General features: G+C 37.2%; 1 protein-coding gene across 2 annotated transcripts in view; it reads right to left on the bottom strand.

Moving 5' to 3' along the window:
* LOC107589239 (ankycorbin-like) overlaps positions 1-24,360 on the bottom strand; it is a 48,958-nt gene that overhangs the window by 7,612 nt on the left and 16,986 nt on the right. For both annotated transcript variants that reach the window (XM_016277620.1, XM_016277621.1), the window contains exons 3-12: positions 17,949-18,079; positions 13,223-13,311; positions 13,055-13,119; positions 11,016-11,073; positions 10,095-10,165; positions 3,505-3,611; positions 1,595-1,782; positions 808-833; positions 382-465; positions 120-209 (exon numbers count right to left, since the gene is read on the bottom strand). In XM_016277620.1, coding sequence (XP_016133106.1) covers positions 120-209; positions 382-465; positions 808-833; positions 1,595-1,782; positions 3,505-3,611; positions 10,095-10,165; positions 11,016-11,073; positions 13,055-13,119; positions 13,223-13,311; positions 17,949-18,079 — 909 coding nt within the window. The remainder of the gene's footprint in view (positions 1-119; positions 210-381; positions 466-807; positions 834-1,594; positions 1,783-3,504; positions 3,612-10,094; positions 10,166-11,015; positions 11,074-13,054; positions 13,120-13,222; positions 13,312-17,948; positions 18,080-24,360) is intronic.

Below are 24,360 nucleotides of genomic sequence, written 5' to 3'. Positions count from 1 at the left end.
TCAATATTATAATTAATGATAATAATAAATATACTTATTTATTACACTCAATATTATATTCTTAATTTATACTTTTTTAGCACATCTTACTAATACTCCTTAACACTTCACTATTTTACCTTGTAATTAAATATTTTGGATGAATCACTTTTGCTGGACAAAGGCGTATCAGTTGGAGTAAAATATGGTGGTGAGTTGATACCAGCCGACTGAAAAATAAAACAAAGGAAAGCTTTAAAGCAAGGCAAAGCTTAAGGACAGAATGGACACAGAAAAAATGGTTAATTATCAGCTGTACATTCAGAAGTCATCAAATAAATAATTGCATCTAAGTCTTTTAGAAAGTGCAGAGATCACAGATTCAGCAATACGTGCCTTTACCTGGATTGGGCTAATGGGAGGAGGAGGAGGTGCTTTTCTCTTTTTGGGGGTGGAGCTTCTGTCCTCATTTAACTTTTGACCATGCTGAGATTGTGTGCAGTATAAGGAGAGTGGCAAAAAGAGATAGGAAGACGAAGTAAAGTGTTTAAGTGGTTAGTGAAATAAACACTGTATACTTAGTTTGGAAAAAGAAAACAATTATCACTACAGCGTGAGGCAAACCCAGTGCATATTTCTAACTGTGCATTACGGGAATGTTTGTCAAATGTGAGAAAGGAATATTCAATCAAAAATCTAAGCATTCAATTAAACTGTGAATTTTAAGCGTCTACAAAGAACGTTTGCAGGTTCTGTCAATCAGAAAATTAGGAAAACCATCAAGTCTGAGGGGATAAAAATGTATGAAATTAAAATGAACTTGCTTACCTGAGGGGCTCTCGCTGAACTCTTATCTGCTCATACAAAGATACAGGAGGGGAACACATGGAGTGGGGGGTTATGACGGGAAAAATGAAAATGGCATGTCATTGCTGGTGCTAACATTAGCCATGCTGTCCTAATCTTTCCTTGTTTCATTATTTCACAAACACATCTGAAAAATTCTGCAAAAATATTGATTAACTCTCTCTTTCACTCCCTGGACATGTGTGGAAGCAAGAGGATAAAAAAAAACGCCACTAGATGGCAATGTTGAGCTAAAAAGCTCTGAAGGCCACAGAAAGGAAAAGATGACAATCCACAAACAAATAATATAAACTGGTTTCTTTTATTTAATACCACTGGGAGGAAAACGATGTTGCAAATCCCAGGGGTTCCTCAGTGTATCCCAGTGAATATTTTACATTGAACAACACAACAACTGGCTTGTGGTTACACCCAAATCGCAGTTGTGCTGATGTCATATTCCATACAACAGCACTAGCTCTTGAAAAATTGGTTAAACCACAGATCTGGCAATAGTATGTGAAGAAATGTTACTGTTATTGTTGTTGTTCACTTTTGAGTGGAGTGTCATTTGGTTATTATAGAACAGCAACACATTATATATAATGTCCATGCTACATATAACAACTTGCTAGCAATAGCAACAGTAATAGCAATAACAATATGGAATTGCATAATGACTAATGGTATTTTAATCATAATTTGGAATGTGAGCTTTACAACCAAATTGTGTTAATTGGCATGATGACATTGGCATTCATGAGTTTACCTGACTCAGACTGCTGTCTGTGAAGGGCCGTGTTGAGAGCGGTTCGGACCTCGCTGCTGCCTGACAGTTTGGCGTAATGGAGCACGTCATGGCCCAACGAGTCCACCATTTGCAGGTCAGCTCCCCATCGCACCAGCAGCTCGACAGCGGCCGGACAGCTGCTCTCACTGGCCAACATCACTGCGGTTCTGCACAGATAACAGCATGTCACTTCCACTTTCATTCAAAAGGTTGGTGTCAGAAATGAATAATTTAATTCGCCAAAGATGCATTACTATTATACTATTTTTTCAAACTTTCAGAAAAAACATGCAGCATGGTATCCACAATAAATAAATAAGCACCAATTTAGAATGATTTCTGAAGGATCATGTGACACTAAAGACTGGAGTGATGACTACTGAATAACACTAATGACTGCTGAAAATCCAGCTTTGCCATCACAAAAATAAATTAAATGTTTTAAAATAGATTAGAATAGAAACTGTTTATAAATTGTAATAATATTCCACAATACGGTAAGCATAAGAGTCTTATTTCAAAAACTTTTGAATGGTAGTATACTGTATGTACTGCCTTAAAGGGATGCTCCACCCCAAAATGAAAATTTTGTCATTAATCATTTACCCCCATGTCGTTCCAAACCCCTAAAAGCTTTGTTCGTCTTCGGAACACAATTTAAGATATTTTGGATGAAAACCGGGAGGCTTGTGACTGTCCGATTGACTGCCAAGTAAATTACACTGTCAAGGTCCAGAAAAGTATGAAAGACATCGTCAGAATAGTTCATCTGCCATCAGTGGTTCAACTGTAACGTAAGCAGCGTATGCAAGCAGCGTACGCAATTCTGTGTCAACCGCAACACAAGGATATGTTTTCTACGTGTATTTACGCTTTGATTTGAACGAAAACAGCGCATCCATGCAGCGTGGCTAACACAGAATAGCGTACGCTGCTTGCGCTCAGCAGATATTCTCCAAAATGGCACTACAGTGATGCAGAGAGACACAGGGGAGACGAATTGTTAAATAAAGTTGTTATTTTTGTTTTCTTCGCGTACAAAAAGTATTCTCGTCGCTTCATAATGTTACGGTTGAACCACTGATGGCAGATGGACTATTCTGACGATGTCTTTCATACTTTTCTGGACCTTGACAGTGTAATTTACTTGGCAGTCAATCGGACAGTCACAAGCCTCCCGGTTTTCATCCAAAATATCTTAAATTGTGTTCCGAAGACGAACGAAGCTTTTACGGGTTTGGAACGACATGGGGGTAAATGATTAATGACAAAATTTTCATTTTGGGGTGGAGTATCCCTTTAAGATGGATTACGAGGTTCCACTTTACTTGAAGGGATGTGCATAAGACTGACATGACACCTTCATAATCATGACATGACATATGTCATGAATATGAAGGTTTTTTATGCATGTTTATGACAACTGTCATTAAGTGTCATTCGCTCAGTTATTTTTTATAAGATATACATCTTGTCATTTTTAATGCAAAGATGACATTGTTTGAGATGTCTTTGTTATGGGCTATGGTTAGGGGTAAGGGTAGGGTTAGGTTAGGGTTAGGTCAAATAATGTCATATTTGCATTAAAAATGACACAACTGAGCGAATGACACTTAATGACAGTTGTCATAAACATGCATAAAACCTCCTTCATATTCATGACATGTGTCATTTCATGATTATGAAGGTGTCATGTCAGTCTTATGCACACCCCTTCAAGTAAAGTGTTACCGATTACGCTATTATACCACAGTTTAGTTACACTGTTGGCATCCCAATTTAGTTTATTCAGCTCACTTGGCACTTTATGATAGCAGGAGGTAATGTTTAAACCGAGAAACTTTTCTTATCAGCAGTCTCAATATTATGACTGATGTCCAGAACCATACCTGCCATTTTTGTCTCTAGCGTTGATGTCAGCGCCCCAGTCCAATAAACTCTGGCAGACCACCACGTGTGCATTCCTAGCTGACAAAAGCAGAGGCGTGAAGCCATCCTAAATGAAAAAGAGCTTTGAGTCAACATCATTTTTCTTCAAATACCATCTTCTGCATGTAAAGAGGCTACGTTATATTAATAGACAGTACATTAGACAGAACTGGCATTAAACAGCAAGACATTTATCACCAAAATGTATTACAGCTTTAGACAACTAATGTCAACAGAGGTATAACCTGATGCATTAAATTCTACAAGATAGTAGTGCACAAAGGTGATCATTTCCCCTTTTCATTTCCAAATTACCTAAGGCAAACAATACTCTGACAGAGAAAGGAAGAGCTCAACGCTCCCTGCCGGCGACGCCAAAGGTCACAGGGGTTCTGCCAATAATTCCAGAGTGAGAGAAACTGACACCTCATCAAAAGCACATTTAGGGTGACGGCTAAATTTGATCTGCAACCTGAAAATTACACCATGATTCTGTACAGCTTAGCACGAATGCATAGGTTTTCTCAGTTAAAACCTCAACAACAACAACAAAAGAGGCTGTGCATGCAAAACATTGTGAGCTATAAGGTATTGTTTTAAATTCTGCTGATGTTATGCTATATTTGAATAATTTATAAAGAAAAACTAGTATAATTTTTTTTGTTCAGGAAGCAAGAGGTGCAAATCCAGACTTTCTATGTAAGCTCACAACATGGTGTGGTTTTTCCCCCGGAACGTGTGAGGAAACTTGACACTATGTTGGTGCTAATTTATGGTACAGACACAAACCTTAATGACAGCCAAACCTCTTACCCCTAATATATTTATTTGAAGTACCCCTGAGATTTTAAGGTAATACGTTAATAATTAAGTATCACATTTGCATGTTCACATTTCTCTGGCGTTAGTTAGTGGTCATACTAACCAACAAACAGAATATTTCTTTTTTTTTTTTTAGTAAGTGTTTTATTTTGATTGGTGTTATTTTAAAGTGATTTAATTTTACATTATGATTTAATTAATTATTTGCTTTTCATTAAACTCACAAAACCCCTGCAGTTCCTTCAAAAAAACCCAGTTTGGGAAATCTTGATGTAATGGAATGTTTAATGTACTTTATATGGTCAGTAACAACGAATGGAATATTTTCTCTTTTTTCACATTTTTATATAAATTTGGTAAGATTGTCATATTTAAATCAATGTGATAAACAAGTTAAGTGAAAAGTAATCAAAAAGTAATCGTCTGATTATATTACCTAAAATGTGTAACATAATGGATTATCTTACTAACTATAATTTGTGTCATGTAATTTGGAATCAGTAACGGACTACAATTTGTAAGTAATCTACCCAGCTCTGCTTATTTGCTCCTAAAAGTTGAATAGTAGCACCTTAAGTTATAAGCATACTCTAAGGTACTAATATGCACTTTTTAGGATTAAATAAATTACATGTGTGTCCCTCCAAGTGACTGACCCATAGGTTTTATCTAAAGGTAAAATTTTGGCACATTTTGGCTGACAATGTATACATTTATGAAAGCGTCCAAAAATGAAAATTGTTAATTATTCACCCTCATTCACCCACACAATATGGAATTTTTTTCTGGTGCTTTTGTGCGTCATTTGCTATTCATTGAAACTGCATGAAAAAGAGCCTTCAAAACGACACCCTTTGTGTTCAATGGAAAAAAGTCATAGTGTGAGTTTGCAATGACATGAGCAATGGAAAATGATGACAGCATTGTAATTTTTTTGGTGAATTATCCCTTTAAAATATATCTACATTTTTGCAGTGTAAATTAGAAATCTATGCACACACTGCATGCCTTATACTCCTGAGGGTATAAGCATCCCACATGTTGCAAGGGAAAATAAGAGGAAAAGTAGCAGGTGTGAGTTTTCTAAATTAGACTCAGTGGCTTTTGCTAAGCTTTCGGTGGTTCAAAGTTTTCCATCCATTTTCCAGCTCAAAGGCAAACTCCAAGATGAGTTTTAATCAGAAAAGGAACACATCAGTGGATTTGTCTACTGCGAACAGCCTGGTTTTTGAAAATAAGGCCCAATGTTTTCCAAGCGTCCATCAAAGGACCATTATTTGTGCTCGAGCCCAGAATGCTATTGCAACATTAGTTGGGCTACGTTTAATAATTTAGCAGTGAAAGCAGGTATTTCCACATGTTCAAAGCAATGGGCTGAGTGGGCGAGAATCATCAGAAATGTGCCAAGCTTGCCTCAGAGGATGACGATGGTGGATAATCAGTGACCGAAAGCAGAAGCAGCCTCTGATGCACATCTACTCTGACACTCTCTCTCTCATTCTCGTTTCTGTCTGCAGAAGCTCTTCAGTCACGGTTGTCTAAATTAGAGCCACAGCTTGAGGGTTCGTTGCCTCCCACACCGACCCTCTGTCTCAGAGTAATTTACTGCTTGAGAAGAAAAAAATGCTTTATTTCATTGAAGCTGCTGACATTATGACAATTGAGATGTGTGAATTACAGAATAGGTGATAATGTAAAATTGAAGACAAAGGCTGTTAAACTGACAGACAAGAACAGCGGTTCAAAAAATAGTTCACCCAAAAATTAATACATTAATATTCTATTAAGATGTAAATCTTATCTATTGTTGCGCTTTTGTTGTTTTGATTGTCCTCATTTGTAAGTCGCTTTGGATAAAAGCGTCTGCTAAATGATTAAATGTAAATGTAACAGAAATGGAACAGATTTTGAGAAATTTAGCAAGACATCACTTGTTCATCAATGTGTCCTCTGCCGTGAATGCAGTAAACTTTTCACTTCACAAGATGCTAACTAATGAAATGAAGTCTTGTGGATTATTGTGATGTTTTTATCAGCTGTTTGGACTCTCATTCTGACGCCACCCATTCACTCCAGAGGACCCATTGGTGAGCAATGATGTAATGCAAAATTTCTCCAAATCTGTTCCAATGAAGTAAACTCATCTACGTCTTGGAAGGTCTGACAGAGAGCATATATAAATGTTATATATATATAATGTTATTATATATATATAAATGCTGACTTAAAAGAATAATTCACTCAGAAATTTAAATCTGCTAAAAATGTACTCTCTCTCTCTCTCTCTCTCTCTCTATATATATATATATATATATATATATATATATATATATTAGAGCCCGACAGATATTTAGTTTAGCCGATATTATCGGCCGATATGAGCCTGTCGCCGATATATTGTATAGACGAATATGCCGCCGATATTAACTTTTTTTTTGCAGAACATATAACGCAGATTAAATGCTTCTAAATGGTGTAATTACTTAGTTTGTCCAGCAGAGCGCGCTACACTGTTTGCTACTGGTGACCCAGATCAGTGTAGTGTAGAGATGCGCGGATGAGCTCAAACTTCACCCGAGTCCGCTGCTTCAAATTCACCCGCCACCCACCCTCACCGATATTTGATCAAGTTTAGCCGATATTATCGGCCGATATGAGCCTGTCGCCGATATATTGTATAGACGAATATGCCGCCGATATTAACTTTTTTTTTGCAGAACATATAACGCAGATTAAATGCTTCTAAATGGTGTAATTACTTAGTTTGTCCAGCAGAGCGCGCTACACTGTTTGCTACTGGTGACCCAGATCAGTGTAGTGTAGAGATGCGCGGATGAGCTCAAACTTCACCCGAGTCCGCTGCTTCAAATTCACCCGCCACCCACCCTCACCGATATTTGATCATCACATAACAATGATTCTAATTCTTAGTTTTGCATGATGATATGATGAATGGATGGTTCATTTTTAACAACAGATTTTGTGACGTTAGAGACTAGAGCTGATCTGCGCATTACGGCACACGTCTGCGGCGCATTAAAGCCTGTGTTATGGCCACTGGAGCCACTCAGTCAATGCTGGTGTTTATACCAGCCACGCCACGGCCCAGAACTCATGCTTATCACATCGGTCACATCACATCACGTGGCGCCTGGCCAGTGTAGAATATAACCCATTATAATCAGTGATGTTGTCTACACTGGATGCAGTAAACTGATGCCTCGTTCTATTTATGACGTGCTGACACAAAGTTCAAATTATTTTCAACGGTCGCTTTGTCGCGTCCTGTTGCGGCGCAGACACGACGTCAGCATAGTTCATCAGTACAGTCAGTAACGTAGCAGATTGAAAAGTTAGTATCTTTCTGCAGTACAATAGACAGCAGTGCGTGGTGGCTTGGGTCTGTTGAATGGTGATTTAACGCTACGTTGTCACCTAGTTGGAGAGACTCAATGCTAAGTAAATAAACAACAATGCCCCCATCTTTTACTCTCACAATGAGCTTATCATATTTGTTTGCTTCATTAGTAGGGCCCAATGATTTCCGTGATGGAGAAAACATGGACGGAATCGCGGAATCCAGTCATAAAAACGGAATTTACTGTATAACGCGGAATTTCATGGAACTTGCCTTATTTTTGATGAATAAATAAAAACGTGTTTGGAAAAGCTGTGCTTCCTGCATAAACCTGCCCCTGTTGGTTTGGCAGTTGCTTGCTTGCCCTACACAGTTAACTTGTTTAATTTCTTAATTCAAGTTATATATTTTTTGTTCTATTTGTGTTTTTTAAGTTATTTATAATAAGTGAAGTTTACTGTTAAGTGCACTGATGTCTAATATTCATTTTGAATAATAAAGTTAATTGTTAAATTGTTAAATACCCTGCCTCCATTACATAGGCCTATGTTTGTCACGTCATTATAAGTGTTTGATCACCACATTTAAGTTATCATGGCAAAAAATGTGTTTATGTATATATATTCTGTTTATGTAGGCTATATACTGTATTCTATATACAGTACCTGTCAAAAGTTTGGACACACAAATGGGAAGTGTGTCCAAACATTTTACTATACTGTACTATAATATAGCCTACACAAAGAATATCGGCATCAGTCTTTTTTACTCCCTAATATCGGTATCAGCCCCCAAAAAACCCATATCGGTCGGGCTCTAATATGGGTTTTTTGGGGGCTGATATATGCTTTTGATTCACGTAAAAGAGGCTGGAAAATTTTTTCATGAAAAATGCAAAACTATATCCTGCATTTTGTTCTGCTACCTGCAAAAATGGATTAAAAGAAACTTGACTTTAAAGGAAGTTATGCTTCTGTTTTCTAGATAACAAAGCGGCTCATTATAAATCATTCCCGTCACAAACCATCTTTCTCTACCATACATTTTTAGAGAGGATGACTTAATGAACGTTGTTTAGCTGTTGCCTCTTTCTACCAGCAGTCTCCCCTGACAGAACATAGCTATTTGATGCATTATTAGCATGAAATATTTCTCTGGAGTTGCATCAGGGTCGTTCATCCTTCCCCGCAGTCAGTCTAATCTCTAGGATAAAAGCGCTGTGGGTCTTAACAGAAAACACTACTATTAAAGGATAACTGTGAAAAATTGTGGATTTATTTCTCAATTAAAATATACACTGCAGGGAAAGCTCCAACCATCCAAAGAATGTTGAATAAGAATAATTTGTATACTTCTTATAGATGCCCAGATAAGTCAGATGCATATTAATGATTTCCTGACATAGAGGGGTAAATAAGGTCAGTACGATGGGCAATAGATTAAAAAAAACACTCGAGTTTTAGCATTGTGATTGTTTCACATTACAAGAAACTTTTTAACAAAACACTGAGGTATAAAAAGTGTGCCTGGATGTGCCTGACTGCCAATATTTTTCTTTTGTTTCTTCTGTTGTTTTGAAGTATTTTAGTTACTTAAAACTATGTTATATAAAACTACATATGTGGGATGATTGTTAAAAGTTAAAATAAATGGCAGATGCTAACACTAACCAACCACATATTTTTATGCAAAATTGGGAACATTAAAAATAAAGCTGGAAGTAAACAAGATTTGTACAGAATGTTTCATATATTTACATATTCTAAGAGAACAGATAGGAATGTATTTAATATATAACATATATATATATATTTTAATACTTTTAAATACTTCATAAATATTTATAATAACATATTAAATATTAATTGATATTTAATTTATAAAAGTTATTAACACTCTCAATATACAGTACATTTTTATGGTATTACAAATGTTTTTTACCAAAATATGCTAGATAGATTTTGTTGTTGTTGTTGTCTGAGTTATGAAAATAAAATCCCTACTACCTGTAAATGAAGAAAACAAATTATTTTTGCCATTTAAAAGCAGCACTGTGAGACTCTCAGAGGAATAAAACAAAACAAACTGTAGAAGAAAAACTAAAAGACAAGAGCAGAGCAGAGCAGAAAAACAACCTCGGACAAGCAATCTCAAAGTAACAGGGACCTCAAATGTGCCGTGGGGATTTTAATCAATGTAGCCGAACTGGGATTCAAACCCACAGCGAACAGAGTCTTTGAGGAGTTGTGTTTGACAATGCACATGTTTGAGGTTGACCACAAGCAGTTCTGAGATGCAGCAAAACACATGCAGAGAAAGATGGGAAAGCCATTTTCTCAGCAGTTCAGACAGCATAAGACTCATACATACCGAATCCTTAAGATTGACGTGACACTTGTGCTTGCACAGAAGCTGAACTATCACAGCGTCTCCGCTGGCAGCTACAGAAGAAAGAACGAGAGGACAGATAATCAGAAGCAGTTCTTTATCCCCACAGAGACACAAACAAGAGTTTAACAGCTGGCTAACAAACTCCTTAAAGAGTAATTACTGCAAACACTTTAAGCTTTCCCACAGAGACCAAAACCAGGCTCACAGTGTGTGACGGCACTTATTTCCAAACAATTATTAGTGACCCCTTTAAAAATTACAACATATCCCATTTCTCAACCAATCACAGCCATTATTCTCATGCAGTGGATGGGCATAAATGCATCCTCCAATCAACTGAAGGATTTCTCTGCTTTGTAGTCTGTATGAAACCATGTTTTGCTTCTTGTTTTTCATTGTGGGATCAATTACATCCTTCCAGCAGACTTCTGACCTCCAGGTGGCAGAAAGCTCCTTGCTCTTCGTGGCCTATCCCACCCCAGTTCAATCCATAACAGCTGGAAAAAGGCTCAGTTATCAACAAACACGCTGTCAATTTTTTTCCCCTACACCACACTTTTTTTATAGACTGAAATGGGCTTGCTAGGGAGCAATTTTTTGAACGAAGTGTCTCTCCATAAATAAAAACATGCTTTTGTGTGTGTGTTTGCCCTCTACACCTGGCAATTTGGTGCAAATGGTCCACAATAACATTCTGTGCTTGGGAGTAGAGTGGCGGCAGCAAAGTCGTGGGGTTAATGTTTGGAAGTGCACATTTACACCACGATACCACTCTGAGCAAACAATCAATCCTCAAAGAGGTCTATTAAACAAAAATAATAAAAGAGAACAAGTCATACTGAAGATAAAACCTGTTGCTTGTCCTTGAATGGCTCCTCTCAGTGTTAAAGTAAACCTCACCTGCGTGATGGAGAGCCGTCCTCCCTGAGCTGTCTAGCGCATCCACCACACACTTAGTCTGTAGAATGAAGCACATTAAATTATTTCTTCAAACACTTCATCTAAAACCACCATGACATGTTCTACCCAGAAGGAACAGCTAGACACCAATTACGACCTTTCAATCAAAACGGCTACACTATTCACTTAGTTTTATTTATTTTTTTATGTGAGTTAATGATGTGCATTCCTATTAAACATTTAACAGAATGTCATGCTGGTGTTCATGGATGAACAGGCACAAGGCATTTATTTGACAGGCATTATCAGAGGAGAGGTGTAATACAGTATATTAAATCTGACTGCAGCAGCCAATCTGACCTGTGCCTAATGTGGAACGTCCAATTAAATGTGATTACTGACTCACAGAAATTAACCCTCTAGTCCATACTGCCACTATTATGTAAACGAGATTCCATGTGTCCTCTTAAATTCCTCAAAAAAGCTTAATTTAACCAGTAAAGAGACTCTTTTGTTGTCATTAGAAATGACTAGCCTTTCAATCTACTCTTTGGGAAAATTAGCCTATAAAGTATTTTCATATTCATGGAAAATTTCAGCAGAATCTCAAGGCATTGGGGACATTAGAGCATTTGTTGTGCTTAGGAATCCAAGTAAGGACTTTTGGTTTATGACTGCTGGATGAAACTGAATTACTACTATCAGGCCCTTTCATTAGTGCAGCAGTTAATTCTTCTGTTTCACAGGATCTCCAGGGGGAAAAGGCTAATGAATTCAACGCCGGCCTGGCTGTGTGAACTTCTCATTTTTCACTTGAGGAACACTTTTAAGGGTGGAAGTTTAATGCTGGCAAAAAGAATAATGTACATTACCATTAAAAAAATTGGGGTCAGTATTGTTTTGTTTAATGTCTTGAAAGAAATCTGTGATGCTCTTCATGGCTGCATTTATTTAAATCAAAAGAGTTTTCTGTTTTAATATATTTTACAATTTAATTTATTCTTGTGTAAAATGTAATTTATGGTCACTTTATTTTAAGGTCCAATTCTCTCCATTAACAAACTATTAACTATGACTTTTGCCTCAAACTCCTAATTAGCTGCTTATTAATAGAATGGTAGTTGTTAAGTTTAGGTATTGGTATGATTAGGGATGTAAAATATGGTCATGCAGAACATGTGCTTTATAAGTAGTAATAAACAGCCAATATGTTAATAATAAGTATGGTAATAAGCAACTAGTTAATAGTGAGAATTGGTCACTATACTAAAGTGTTACCTAATTTATAAATGTGAAACCATAGATTTGCTGTTCAGAAGAAAAAAATATTATTTGAAATTCTTAAAATGTATTAAATGAATTGGATAAAAAAGCGGCATTTATGTTTATAAAAAGATAACCAGATCACACTTTTCATGCAAAACATTTGACAAAAAAAGTTGTATAGGAGTTAAAAATTAGATAGCTGGTTCAAAACTGAGACTAAATGTATTTTGGATATTTTCTGGATTTTGGTGTCCAATAAAATAATATTTTAAGTGTGTCTCACCATGCCCAATCACTTTTTTTGGGGTCCTACTGTGTGAATACAACTTCTGTTGCAGTATTAAATTGCTAATATCAATGCCTCTTTTAATCCATACTGGCAAAGCCAATACTGGCACCCATTAGTGACCACAGTTGACGGGCCATAGATATTTCAGAACTGTGCTGTTCTGGTAGAATCACACGGAACGGAGAATGAGTAGCCCATGATGATAAAATAAATGCTAGATAAGGTAACCGGCACTTCACCAAATCATCTTTGAACATGCCAGCCTGCCCACACACATCCAAACATGCAACACTCTCCAAGCTCACAGAGGGAGGCCGTGGGATTTGCTAGTTTACGAAACTGCAGAACGAAATCTGCTTCCTTTGTTTAGCTGGCACACATTGCATGGCAACAGACATGGCTGTTGTTCCCATTTGAATTCGCTCCATCTCTGTGCGTGCATCGAACTCTCAGTCTATGATTCACAATCAATCGAAAACATTACCTGAAGCAACTTTTTGGCACACTCTGAATGGTTGTTTTTGGCAGCAAGGTGTAAAGCAGTAAACCCTGATGTGAAGAGGAGAAAACAAGACTTGTTATTTACAATTTATGCTATTAAATGTAACATAAAAGCAATGCAAGAAAACACATTGATCTAGTTGTAACCGACCTGAAGCATCCTGCAGAGAAACATCAGCCCCGTGAGCCAGGATAACAGCAAGGCACTCAGCTTGACCTCGTGTGGCTGCTACATGCAGACTGAGAAAGAATGGAGGGGGGAAGTGTTATGAACACTTAATTTTAGTTGCAGATTAGCCATGCCACTCATATTTAGTCAGTTTGTACATCTTGTCTGTAACCTACATCCAGTAAATAGAGGGCTCTTTGATTTCAAAGGTAGGTCAATGACATGCTCTACATATATGCTTGTCCTAAGGCAATTGTAAAGCATTCTAGTGTGAATGAGTGACATTAGATCAATGCTTTTCATTCTGTGTAGCAAGTCAAGCACAAAGCAGCAATTAACAGTGTTGTCAAAATACATTAAGACCTTTAAAATTTGAAAGGCTGCATTTATTTGACCAAAAATACAGTTAACAATATGAAATATGAAATCTAAAAAATTACTAGCTATTTAAAATAGCTGTTTTTTATTTTAATATATTTTAAAATGTAATGCCATCATGTGATGACAAAGAAGAATTTTTAGCTGCTCAGGTATTCACTGTCACATGTTCAAACAGTTGTGCTGCCTAATATTCACGTGTAAACCATGATACATTTTTTCAGAATTCTTAGATGAATATAAAGTTCAAAAGATCAGAATTTATTTAAAAATGAATTAATTTTATGCATCCTAACTAAAGAAAGTAAACAGGGCCCCAAACTTTTAAATGGTAGTATAAAGTATGTTTTTAATGCAAGTTTTGGAGATTTTATTTAAATCTTGAGGTTTCCATCCAATATTAACCTAAATTTACTAAAAATGAAATTAATAATAACACCCCAAAATTCACATGAAAATACATGGTTGGAAACCCAGCTAATGAGGGAAAATATTCATGTGTGGGTGAACGATTCCTTTAAATCTTTCATTAGTCATGAAATCTCGGACCTGAGGGCACAGAAAAAATGGAGACGTTGAATTGCTCCTTGTGATTAAAAAGTTCAGTGTTCTCTATTACTTTATAAATAGCTTCCACTGAACCACGCTGGTGTGATATCTACCATCTCTTCATTAATTGGCTCTTTGGAGGACAAACTTGAGAAAACACATTAATCTACGATTACAACCCATCTAGAAGATAAGGATCAAGATGCACTGGAATCTCTCTTTTGGGCAGTAATAAAGCTAACTGAAAAAGCTACGCAAGATGTCCTGATAATGACTTAGATAATAATGTCACTCACGACAGCTACCTAGGTCTGGCCTTTAATTAAATGAACAAGCCAAGAACTTTAAATATTCAAATATGGCAATTTAAACGCAATATACATCACTCTAATGCAATTAAAGGTCAGTCCAGAAACAACTACACTGTTTTTGGAAGAATTAATGCAACACGTATCACTGGTGCTTTAAAATTGGCCTGAAACACAATATTTAAAGAGATCATTTACACAAAAATGAAAACTGTAATTTTTTTGTGTTATGAAGTAGAAAGAAAGCCATCACCTGTTTGACATTTTTCTGCTGAACATTAAAGGCAACCAAACATTCTGGTTACCATTGACTTTTTATTGTATGGGGAAAAAACTGATATATTTTTCAAAATATCTTCTTTTGGGTTACACAGATTTGAAACAATATGTGGGTGAATAATTGATGGCAGAATTTGAATTTTTGAGTGAACTTTAAAATAAGAAAAAAAAACTTTCTTGGTAAAGTTTTAAAATTATGAATCTTAATCACAGGCATCCTTAGATTTAAAGGGGTCATATGACGTTGCTAAAAAGAACATTATTTTGTGTATATGGTGTAATGCAATGTGTTTATGCGGTTTAAGGTTAAAAAAACACATTATTTTCCATATAATGTACATTATTGTTTCTCCTCTATGCCCGCCTTTCTGAAACGCGTCAATTTTTACAAAGCTCATCGTTCTAAAAAAGCGAGGTGTGCTCTGATTGGCCAGCTATCCAGTGCGTTGTGATCGGCCGAATACCTCAAGCGTGTGACGGAAATGTTACGCCCCTTAACATACTGCCGATGACGTCTCCCAGCAGGACGAGACTCAGTCCAGCTGCTCTGCTCGTGCACATCCCATCATCGGTTCTCTTTTAGCTGTTCAGTCAATGTACTGTGAGGAGTAACTGAATAACTCGGGATATTGGTTTATTTCGCGTCAGGCACGTTTATAAACTGAATAACTTAAGTAATTTGTGGATTAGTGCATACTGGAGATGCGAACCGTTTCAAACGATTCAGTTCGATTTGGTGAACTGGTTCGACCGGTTCACTAAGAAGATCCGGTTAAATAGAACGATTCGTTCGCGATCCGGACATCACTAGACGAGACAAAACCAATAAAACCCATAACAAACAAGGCATTTGTTGCATCCAGTGGGGACATAATTACGGATTATAATGACTTATACTGTCTTTTTACGTGTTGTGTTGCATCGCACCGCGTAAACATAGCGACTCCACAACATGGCAGCGGCGGCAACAGCGAGAATAAAAGTTACGCCTTCTTTCTTTGCGTGAACATTTGGGCGGCGTTATGCAAATCTTCCCACATCGTAAGGTAGATATGTGGGGGCGTGTTAGAACGAGCCGTTTAAGGTAGGTGTGGTTGACTCTTAACTTTTATAAAGAATATCTCTTTGGATTTGAGACTTTAGTTTTTGCAACTTTACAGATCTTCTTTATGCACCAAGAGCTTGTAAGACTCCAAACACTGCAAAAAAAATGGCTTATCTTACTTAGTATTGTTTCTAGTCAAAATATAAAAAAATTCTTAAATCAAGATACTTTTACTAGACAAGCAAAATAACTTCAGGTATTTAGTCTTGTTTCATTGGGGAAATAACTAAATTAAGTGCATTTTGATAAAAACAAGTAAAATTATCTGCCAGTGGGGTAAGTAAAATATTCTTAAAATGAGTATTTTACTTACCCCACTGGCAGATAATTTTACTTGTTTTAAGCAAAATGCACTTAATTTAGTTTTTTTCCCCCTTGAAAAAAGACTAAATATTTAAAGTTATTTTGCTTATCTAGTAAAAGTATCTTGATTTAAGAATTTTTAGATATTTTGTCAAGAAACAAGGCAAAAATACTAAGATAAGCCATTTTTTGCAGTGAAGAGAAAGAAAAAATTGAAATCGCATCATATGACCCCTTTAATTAAATGCTCATGTCAATTAAACGCTTAATCACTGCATTCTCCACAAGCTAGAGAGCAGATTCTTGTTTTTAACCCTGGAAGATAGAAGCGAAGACATTTGCTGCAGCATTTGCCTTGTGTTTTTGTAATTAATATGATCAAGAGCTCTTTCACAGTCCTTTTCAAGGTAAATAACAAGATCACCGGAGCATATGATTATCAAATCGCACAGGGTCTTGTGCCCTATACTCTTTCATTATCAGGAAATTATATCTCCATGGCGACTGTGACAGTTTGGAGATACAGCGAGGCTCTGTGTTCTGCATGTGCCTCTCTGGCTCGTGAACCCTCTGGAGCGCAAGCACTCGAACACAATGAACTCCTCAAACAGGCAGATAAGGATTTATTGTGAGCCTATGAGAGCGCTTCGGCTCAAGCCATCGTAACGCAGGACACTGGAGACTCATTCAGGTCGGCAGTGTCTGAGTTCATTACTTACAGAATGAAGAGAGCAAGCTCGTCTCTCTGCATTCACTGGAGCTCGCTCATTGATTCATCTCTGCTGTGCTGCCTATAGGAATGTTTCTTTTCTTTCTTTATAACTGATGTTTTGAAGGTACATGTCAATAGTCCATCTAACATGCATTACATGAGCCATTCTGTTAGACAATCCTAAAAAACAACAATCGCTCAATTATTGTGTCCAAATCACGCCGTGCAAATTTAGGTTAAATCTAAGTCACTCAGAACATCCTAGCAATGTCCTAGCAACTAGATAGTACGGAGTTCAGCATGAGAAAACTAAACTTTCTTGCTAAAATATCACAATCTTATGATGTCAGACTCTAAAAACTCCTTTATGGTGGATTTAAATTTCCTGTTATTCTCACACACACAATAAATCTGTCCACAACATTTTAAAACATGTATATTTTCCCACAAAAATGTAGACACAAGCAAGTAATTATTCAGGTTGAGACTCCAATAAAACAAAATCATATTAATCTCTGCCAAAACAAAGAAACAAAGCATTCAAACTTCTTTGAACTAGTATAACATATATTTAAGTGCCCTTCCTATGACTTCTAAGCAAAACGACAGAAAATTGCTAAACGAGAAAGTCAGAAAAGCTAAGCTCATTTTTGTAGGATTTCGAGTGTTTAAGTCATTGTTGGTTAAAATGCGTGATTTTAAAACTGGATGACTTGCATAAACAAATCGAGCGAACATCTGTGTGCCTGTTACGGTAAATAAGAGAAAATGAAGGCTCTATGTAAATGCAATGAAAGAAAATGCTGATGGGGTAAATGAAGGACTAAATTTGTTTGACTGGGGTTTAGATTATCATTTCCACAGCTAAATAAACACTATGATGAATGGATGCAAAAAAAGCATAACTCGCATCTCTCTTTCAGCTGAAGTCTAAACACACACATGCAAATTCATTTTTATGCACTTCTCAAGTGGACTGCAGAAAATTCTCTCAAAACACTGCTGAAGTCACAATTAGAGCAGTCAACGTCTGATTAAAATAAGAATGAGAGCAATATCAGTTCCAGTACTCACGCAGACTTTCCCTCGCTATCAAGCTTGGTTGGACAGGCTCCTTTCTTCGACAGGAGGGAGGTGACTTTATCTGCTTCTCCATGCTCTACTGCACTCAGGAGACGCTCATCATTCTTGTTCCATTCATGGGCCTAAAGAAGAAAAAGTGGGGAAAATATTTATGTGCACACAGCTCATAGATATAGGACAGATCTCACAAGTAACAAAGCACAAAGCTATTGCCATTATTGGATGAGAGGCGTGCTACAAATAATGTTTAGTGACATTCTGTTCAGAAAACAGCATAGTCTAAATGATCTTTCTTGGGCTTTAAGATTCAGCATTGGTTCATCAAAAAGACTGATTCAAATTGAGAAATCTATACGGTCAACCCAATTTGAATCATTTGTGATGAGAAAAAAAAAAAAGAATGTGAAACACACAAAAGAAAAAAAAAATCACTGGTGGCCTCGGATTTTTTTCCCACATCATGTCTAGCCTAAATGATCAAGACTTGAACATTAGCAGTAAAAAGCGACTTACAATAACAAAGAAAAATGTGTGGTTAAAGTGTTCCCATTAAAACACCATTTCATTGTCCTCTTTAACAGATGGAGCAAATCCGGTCTTAGGCAGTTAAAAATTGTCTGTGAACTGGAAATAAACTTTAGCATTGTTTTAAAAGAGCCAATATTTCAAGTTCATGATTGACATCAGCTATTAGCTAACAACAGTTTTTCCTCTCTTCAGCAGACCCTAATGGAAATCAACCAGCTTTCCCCATTTGTCTTCACCCATGACCTTTGAAAAACGTATACATATGAGTCAAACTCAAAGAACATGAGTTAATAGCCTTTGAACAAATGAGAGAGCATGCTGATAAGAGCTTTTACACACTCGGAGAGGTTGAGGAGAGAAAGACGAAAGAGTTCACATCAATCACAGAAGCCGCTCTTAGTATGACTAAAAGGGGAATAGATACACCTCCTCCAAACTTCTATCATGAAAGAATGATGCAGTGACACCAAAAGCCACTGGATCAGTCTTTGCATCTCAAGCTATCTGATTCAAATAAGGGTTGGCAATGCATTAAATATAACAAGAAACATACATTGGAAATTATTTACAGGAGGCGCTAAAATCTGTACACATTGCTGCCTGCTTGAGCTGTGAGTTAATAACCTATACCAGTCACAATTGCTCATATACTTTTCATTGCATTGTGGTATGGCATAACAACCCTTTGTAAATGGGAAGACTGATTGCTATTGACACTTGTGGATCCATACAAACAAACTATTTCCATCAAAGGCAGTGAGGTCAAAAGGAAAGCAATCATGTGAAACAACGGATGAAGTCACCTGAATTTCACCTACAATTTACAGGCATCTCAAAAGAATAAAACGCTTGTGGCATGAATCATATTATTTCCTTCCAGTTCTTGAAACCTCTCAGGAACCACAGGAACGGATGAAACAACAAGGGCTCCTAACAAGGGCTTATTCACAGCTGAGATTCAAATGCAGACAAATCTAATCTTTGTAACTGTGCATAACAGTGAAACAATGCCCAGTGTTGAACATAGTAAAGCAGAGCAACTGCTTGAAGATCTCCTTTGAAGTTGTCAATGCAGGAAATCATTTTGAGAAGTCCACAGATACTAAAACGTTGAAGAGTTCTGAACAAGCCAGAATGCAATTGCTCTAAATGTAGTCTAGGCAGTGAGCTGAAAGCAGACCGCAGAGGTCAGTGGGCGAAACACAGAGGCCACCGCTCAAATCTGTCACTATTTTTGAAATGCAGTGTAACATTACACAAGCCACAGTATACCAAGCACTATTTTTGGGAGCTGTTTGACTTTGGCCTACTATCTGCAATCAGCTGAAGCTATTTAAAGTCAACTCATGAATAGTGTTGGGCGATATGGTCATCAGGCTTTAATCCTCATTTGCGCGTGTGTGTAATGCGGTGCTGAAGTGAAATAGCGGGGCAATTTGATAGCCGAATTATAATAGGCCGCCCAATCATAATAATAATAATAATAATTATTATTATTATTTAATACATTAATAGGAGAATAAGCCTAATATCATCTTGACTATCGACAAAGACATCTGCTATCGTCGATATCTCTGACTATCGTCGATACACGATACTATCGTCTATCGGCACAACCCTACTCATGAAATAAATGAAGATCATTTGTAAAAGAAACAGACGACATTTGTAAAGAAAAAGTCTGAATTAGGCTCCTGGCATTCTCTGGCGCTCAAACATCGTTAGCAATGTATTTCAGAACACACTGACTGAGACTACATTTCAAAACAGACAAGTTGAAAAATCAATATGGGTCTATAATATTCCCTCAAATGTAGGAGAAAAACCAGGATCAAGTACATTTTGTTCTGAGGTAAATGTTCATTGTTTTTTTTGTTCATTTTTTCTTTTTCTAAGAACAGTTAAAGCAAAACGGGAATAGAAATTCCAGTTAAAATTAAGTTGAACAACAACAGCAAATAACAATCTGTTTTTGAAAGTGTATGCCATATTGCCACACCAATGCAGAGTTTTGGGTTACTCACTGATATTTACGAATGGTACTTTCCACAATAAAATCTAGTTTAAAAATCTAATTTGTTCTTAGAAAAGTACGCTTATATATTAAGTATTCACATTGGTCTCGAACGGCTTCATTTTCGAGAAAAGATTCAATGTAGTGACATTAACAAGTAACCTATTTTCCTTAAATCTCATTGCATTCCAAATATTTTGAGATAAAACTTGGACTTCAAAGTTTTAAGGGAGTTGAAGCATGATATTTTCCAACCTAAACTAACAAAAAAAAGTTTTTTTTTTTTATTAATAAATTAATGTCAAGTCACTGAACTTATTACAACTAGAATACAAGTGGACTGATACTATATCATATCAGCTTTGTCTCTTTTTATTGTAAAGGTTTTTGAAATTAAGTTAAAAATATTAATTTAAAAGAAGCACAAGACAATGTTAAATATTACGGCTAAATATTGACCAATCTGCTATGTATGGCAATAGCTATGTTTCCATCCAAAGATTCAAATTAAACTTATGTGCAAAACTGGAATATCGCATAAAACATATGCGAATAAAGCACCGTTTCCATCCAACTTCCTGGTAAACTGTGGCACTAAATAATCACTAAGAATATAGGAGAAGCCACTGAATATAATAATTTTCATATATGATATAAATTACTTGCACCTCAGAGCGAGCAGATGTAACACAATAAATGTTGTCAATGCTTTCGGAGGTGGATGCTGCTGTTTTGGATTAATATCCTTAATCTGAAAACAAAACAGTTTCTGGAGAGAGAGAAGAATGGTGCACAAATAAAAAAAAAAACATAATATAATGCTTGATCAGGATTAGAGCCCGACCGATATATCGTTTTGCCGATTTTATCGGGCAATATGAGCCTGTCGCAGATATATCGGTATCATATATCGGTTTACAGAACATAAAGCACAGATCAAATGTTTGTAAATGGTGTAATTATGTAGTTTGTCCAGCAGAGCGCGCTCCATTGTTTGCTACTGGCGACCTGGATGAAACGCTTTAAAGCTTAAGTGTATGAAATACCATTGAAACTTTGAACGGCCATATCTCGGTAACGATGTGGTGGATCCGCACCAAATTCGGGGGATCCCTTCAGCTCGAGGAACCCTCTCTAACACCGAATCGAGAGTACGTCTCGAGGCCCCCTTTCGAATGAGACCACCCCCGCGTTGATAGCCCCCGGGGTCCGGGAGTTACTGGCTGTTAAATTCGCGGTCGGGCACCGACCGATCTGGCGATCCCGGGGGGGCTACCGGCGCACGAAGGGTGGGATTCGAGAGGGCTCCTCGAGCTGAAGGGATCCTCCCAGTTTGGTGGAGATCCACCGCCGCGTTTGCGAGATAGTGACACCAGCCAACACTTTCACTTCAGTAAGGAGGTCTCTTGTTCAGGCAGCAGCATTCAAGCGTTGTCTTATTCGACAGTAAGTGCACTGCGAAGTGGACTTCACATGATATTTTGCCATGATTCCAGTTCCAAGGGAATGTACACATTACATTCAAAGGGCATTAAAGTGCGCGAGACGTGAATTTAAATTGTATTTATTTACAGAGGTATATTATGTCACACTTCTCTAGTAAGTTTCGTCTGTGTGTGAAGACAGTAGCGTGAATGAATGTTCAGAAGTGAAAAACTTCAATGGAATAAAGTTGAATGGAATGGAATTGAAATAAAGTTGAATAAACTGCACTGATGTCAGACTCATTTTGGATAATAATTTTATTGTTAAATGCCCTGCCTCCATTACATATCTTTGTCACATCATTATAAGTGTTTGATCACCACATTTGAGTGATCATTGCAAAAAATATGTTTATGTATATATACATTCCGTTTATGTATATATGGTATTCTATATATAGTAGCAGTCAAAAGTTTGGACACACGAATGGAAAAGTGTCCAAACTTTTGACTGGTACTGTACTATAATATACACAAAGAATATCGGCCGATGTATCGATATCAGCCTTTTTTTACTCCCTAATATCGGTATCGGCCCCCACAAAAACCCATATCAGTTGGGCTCTAATCTGGATGCTTAGCATGTAGAATAAAAATACAAGCAGGAATGTAAGATTACATGAATGGAATTATACTGGTATTGCGAAGGACTGTTCAGAACAAACATCACTGTCAGTTTATTGCCAAAACTGATATGATAATAAGCTTTAAATCCTCTTCTAATGAAAGAACATGGAGAAGGAAAAGAGCAAACATTACACTTTTAGCTATAAAAAGTTGTGAAAATCTACATAAACCTCCAAAAGAAACTTTAAACAACTAGCAACAGCCTGGAGATCTCCTTTTTGTCATGGTGGGCCTTTGCAAAAACAGGAAACACTTAACATTATCTCAAAAAGCCCTGTTGGACTAAATAACCACTGGAGAACAGAGACATATGGCACAAACATAACCTCAGTGTAAGCATTTCACTTTTATCTGATAAAGGTCCTCTTCAGCCGTGCAAGATTTAGAGCCAGAGGCTAGATAAGTGGTTTAGATTAGGGATGTCAACGATTAATCGACGATCAATTAATTGTCGATGAGAAGTTATCGATTAAAGCTATCGATGGTCGATTAAGTAATTTAATTTTGGGGTGTGTGCGGCTCATGCGCAAAACACGTGCAAGCGGCTGTGAGTGACGGTGACGAGGCTGGATCTTTTGCTAAAATAATTCTCTAACGTAAAAATTACACTTTTAATGTGATCCAAGCTTTAAATGTACAATAAAAACAATACAAAGTCCTTCAACATGGAAAGCAATAGAAATTTAGTAACTAAGTCATGTTTAATTATAATTTCCCCAGATAATTGTTTCATATCGGGCACTGCGCTTTGACAGGGCTGCGGGACACGAGCAGGACATATTAGTGCTGGGCGGTATACCGATTCATACTGAATACCGGTGTTTATTTTTGTTATGATGTGAATTTTTAAAATACCGCAATACTGGTGTATGTCGTTTAAAGGGGTCATATGATGCGATTAAAATTTTTCCTTTCTCTTTGGAGTGTTACAAGCTCTTGGTTCATAAAGAAGATCTGTAAAGTTGCAAAGACTAAAGTCTCAAATCCAAAGAGATATTCTTTATAAAAGTTAAGAGTCAGCCACGCCTACCTAAAATGGCTTGTTCTAACACGCCCCCACATATCTACCTTACGATGTGGGAAGATTTGCATAGCGCCGCTCAAATGTTCACGCAAAGAAAGAAGGCGTAACTTTTATTCTCGCTGTAGTATTGTTGCTGCTGCCATGTCGTGAAGGCACTGTGTGTTTCATTGTGAAAGCAAAACTACTTTGTTTGGCCTTCCAAAAGAGGACGATATCCGCTTCGTCATGCCTGGAGCTGATCCGTGCTGGTCGCTGAGGAAATACATCAACTTCGCGCTGTGGATCGCCGGATCGGCTTTCACCGTGGACGAAGCGGAGTCCAGCCCGGGGTCGTCACATGTGGTTGCCGCAAGCCCGCCGGCCGCTCCTTTGTCGAATCCGCCGGCCGCGCCGTTTTCAAGCCCACCCGCCTCTGCTCACTCAAGCCGGCCTCCGCATACTATAGGCCGCAGCTCACTCAAGCCCTCCGGCCGTTCCTCACTCTAGGCCACCGTGTGAAGTATGTTTTTTATATTTAAATGATTTGCCACTGATGATTCAAACACGAGTTGAGCAGTGTAGAGTAGCTCTTGTTTTTTGTCATTTCTCCGATCACAAATGCAGACATGGTTTTATGTTTACGCGGCGCGATGCAATGCAGCGTAAAAAGACAGTATACTGTAAGTCATATAATCTGTAATTATGTCCGCACTGGATGCAACAAATGCCTCGTTTATAATGGGTTTT

This window comes from Sinocyclocheilus grahami, unplaced genomic scaffold, assembly GCF_001515645.1.
Source record: "Sinocyclocheilus grahami isolate Dianchi unplaced genomic scaffold, SAMN03320097.WGS_v1.1 scaffold114.1, whole genome shotgun sequence".
Taxonomy (NCBI): domain Eukaryota; kingdom Metazoa; phylum Chordata; class Actinopteri; order Cypriniformes; family Cyprinidae; genus Sinocyclocheilus; species Sinocyclocheilus grahami.
This window is presented reverse-complemented; position numbering and strand designations above follow the sequence as displayed.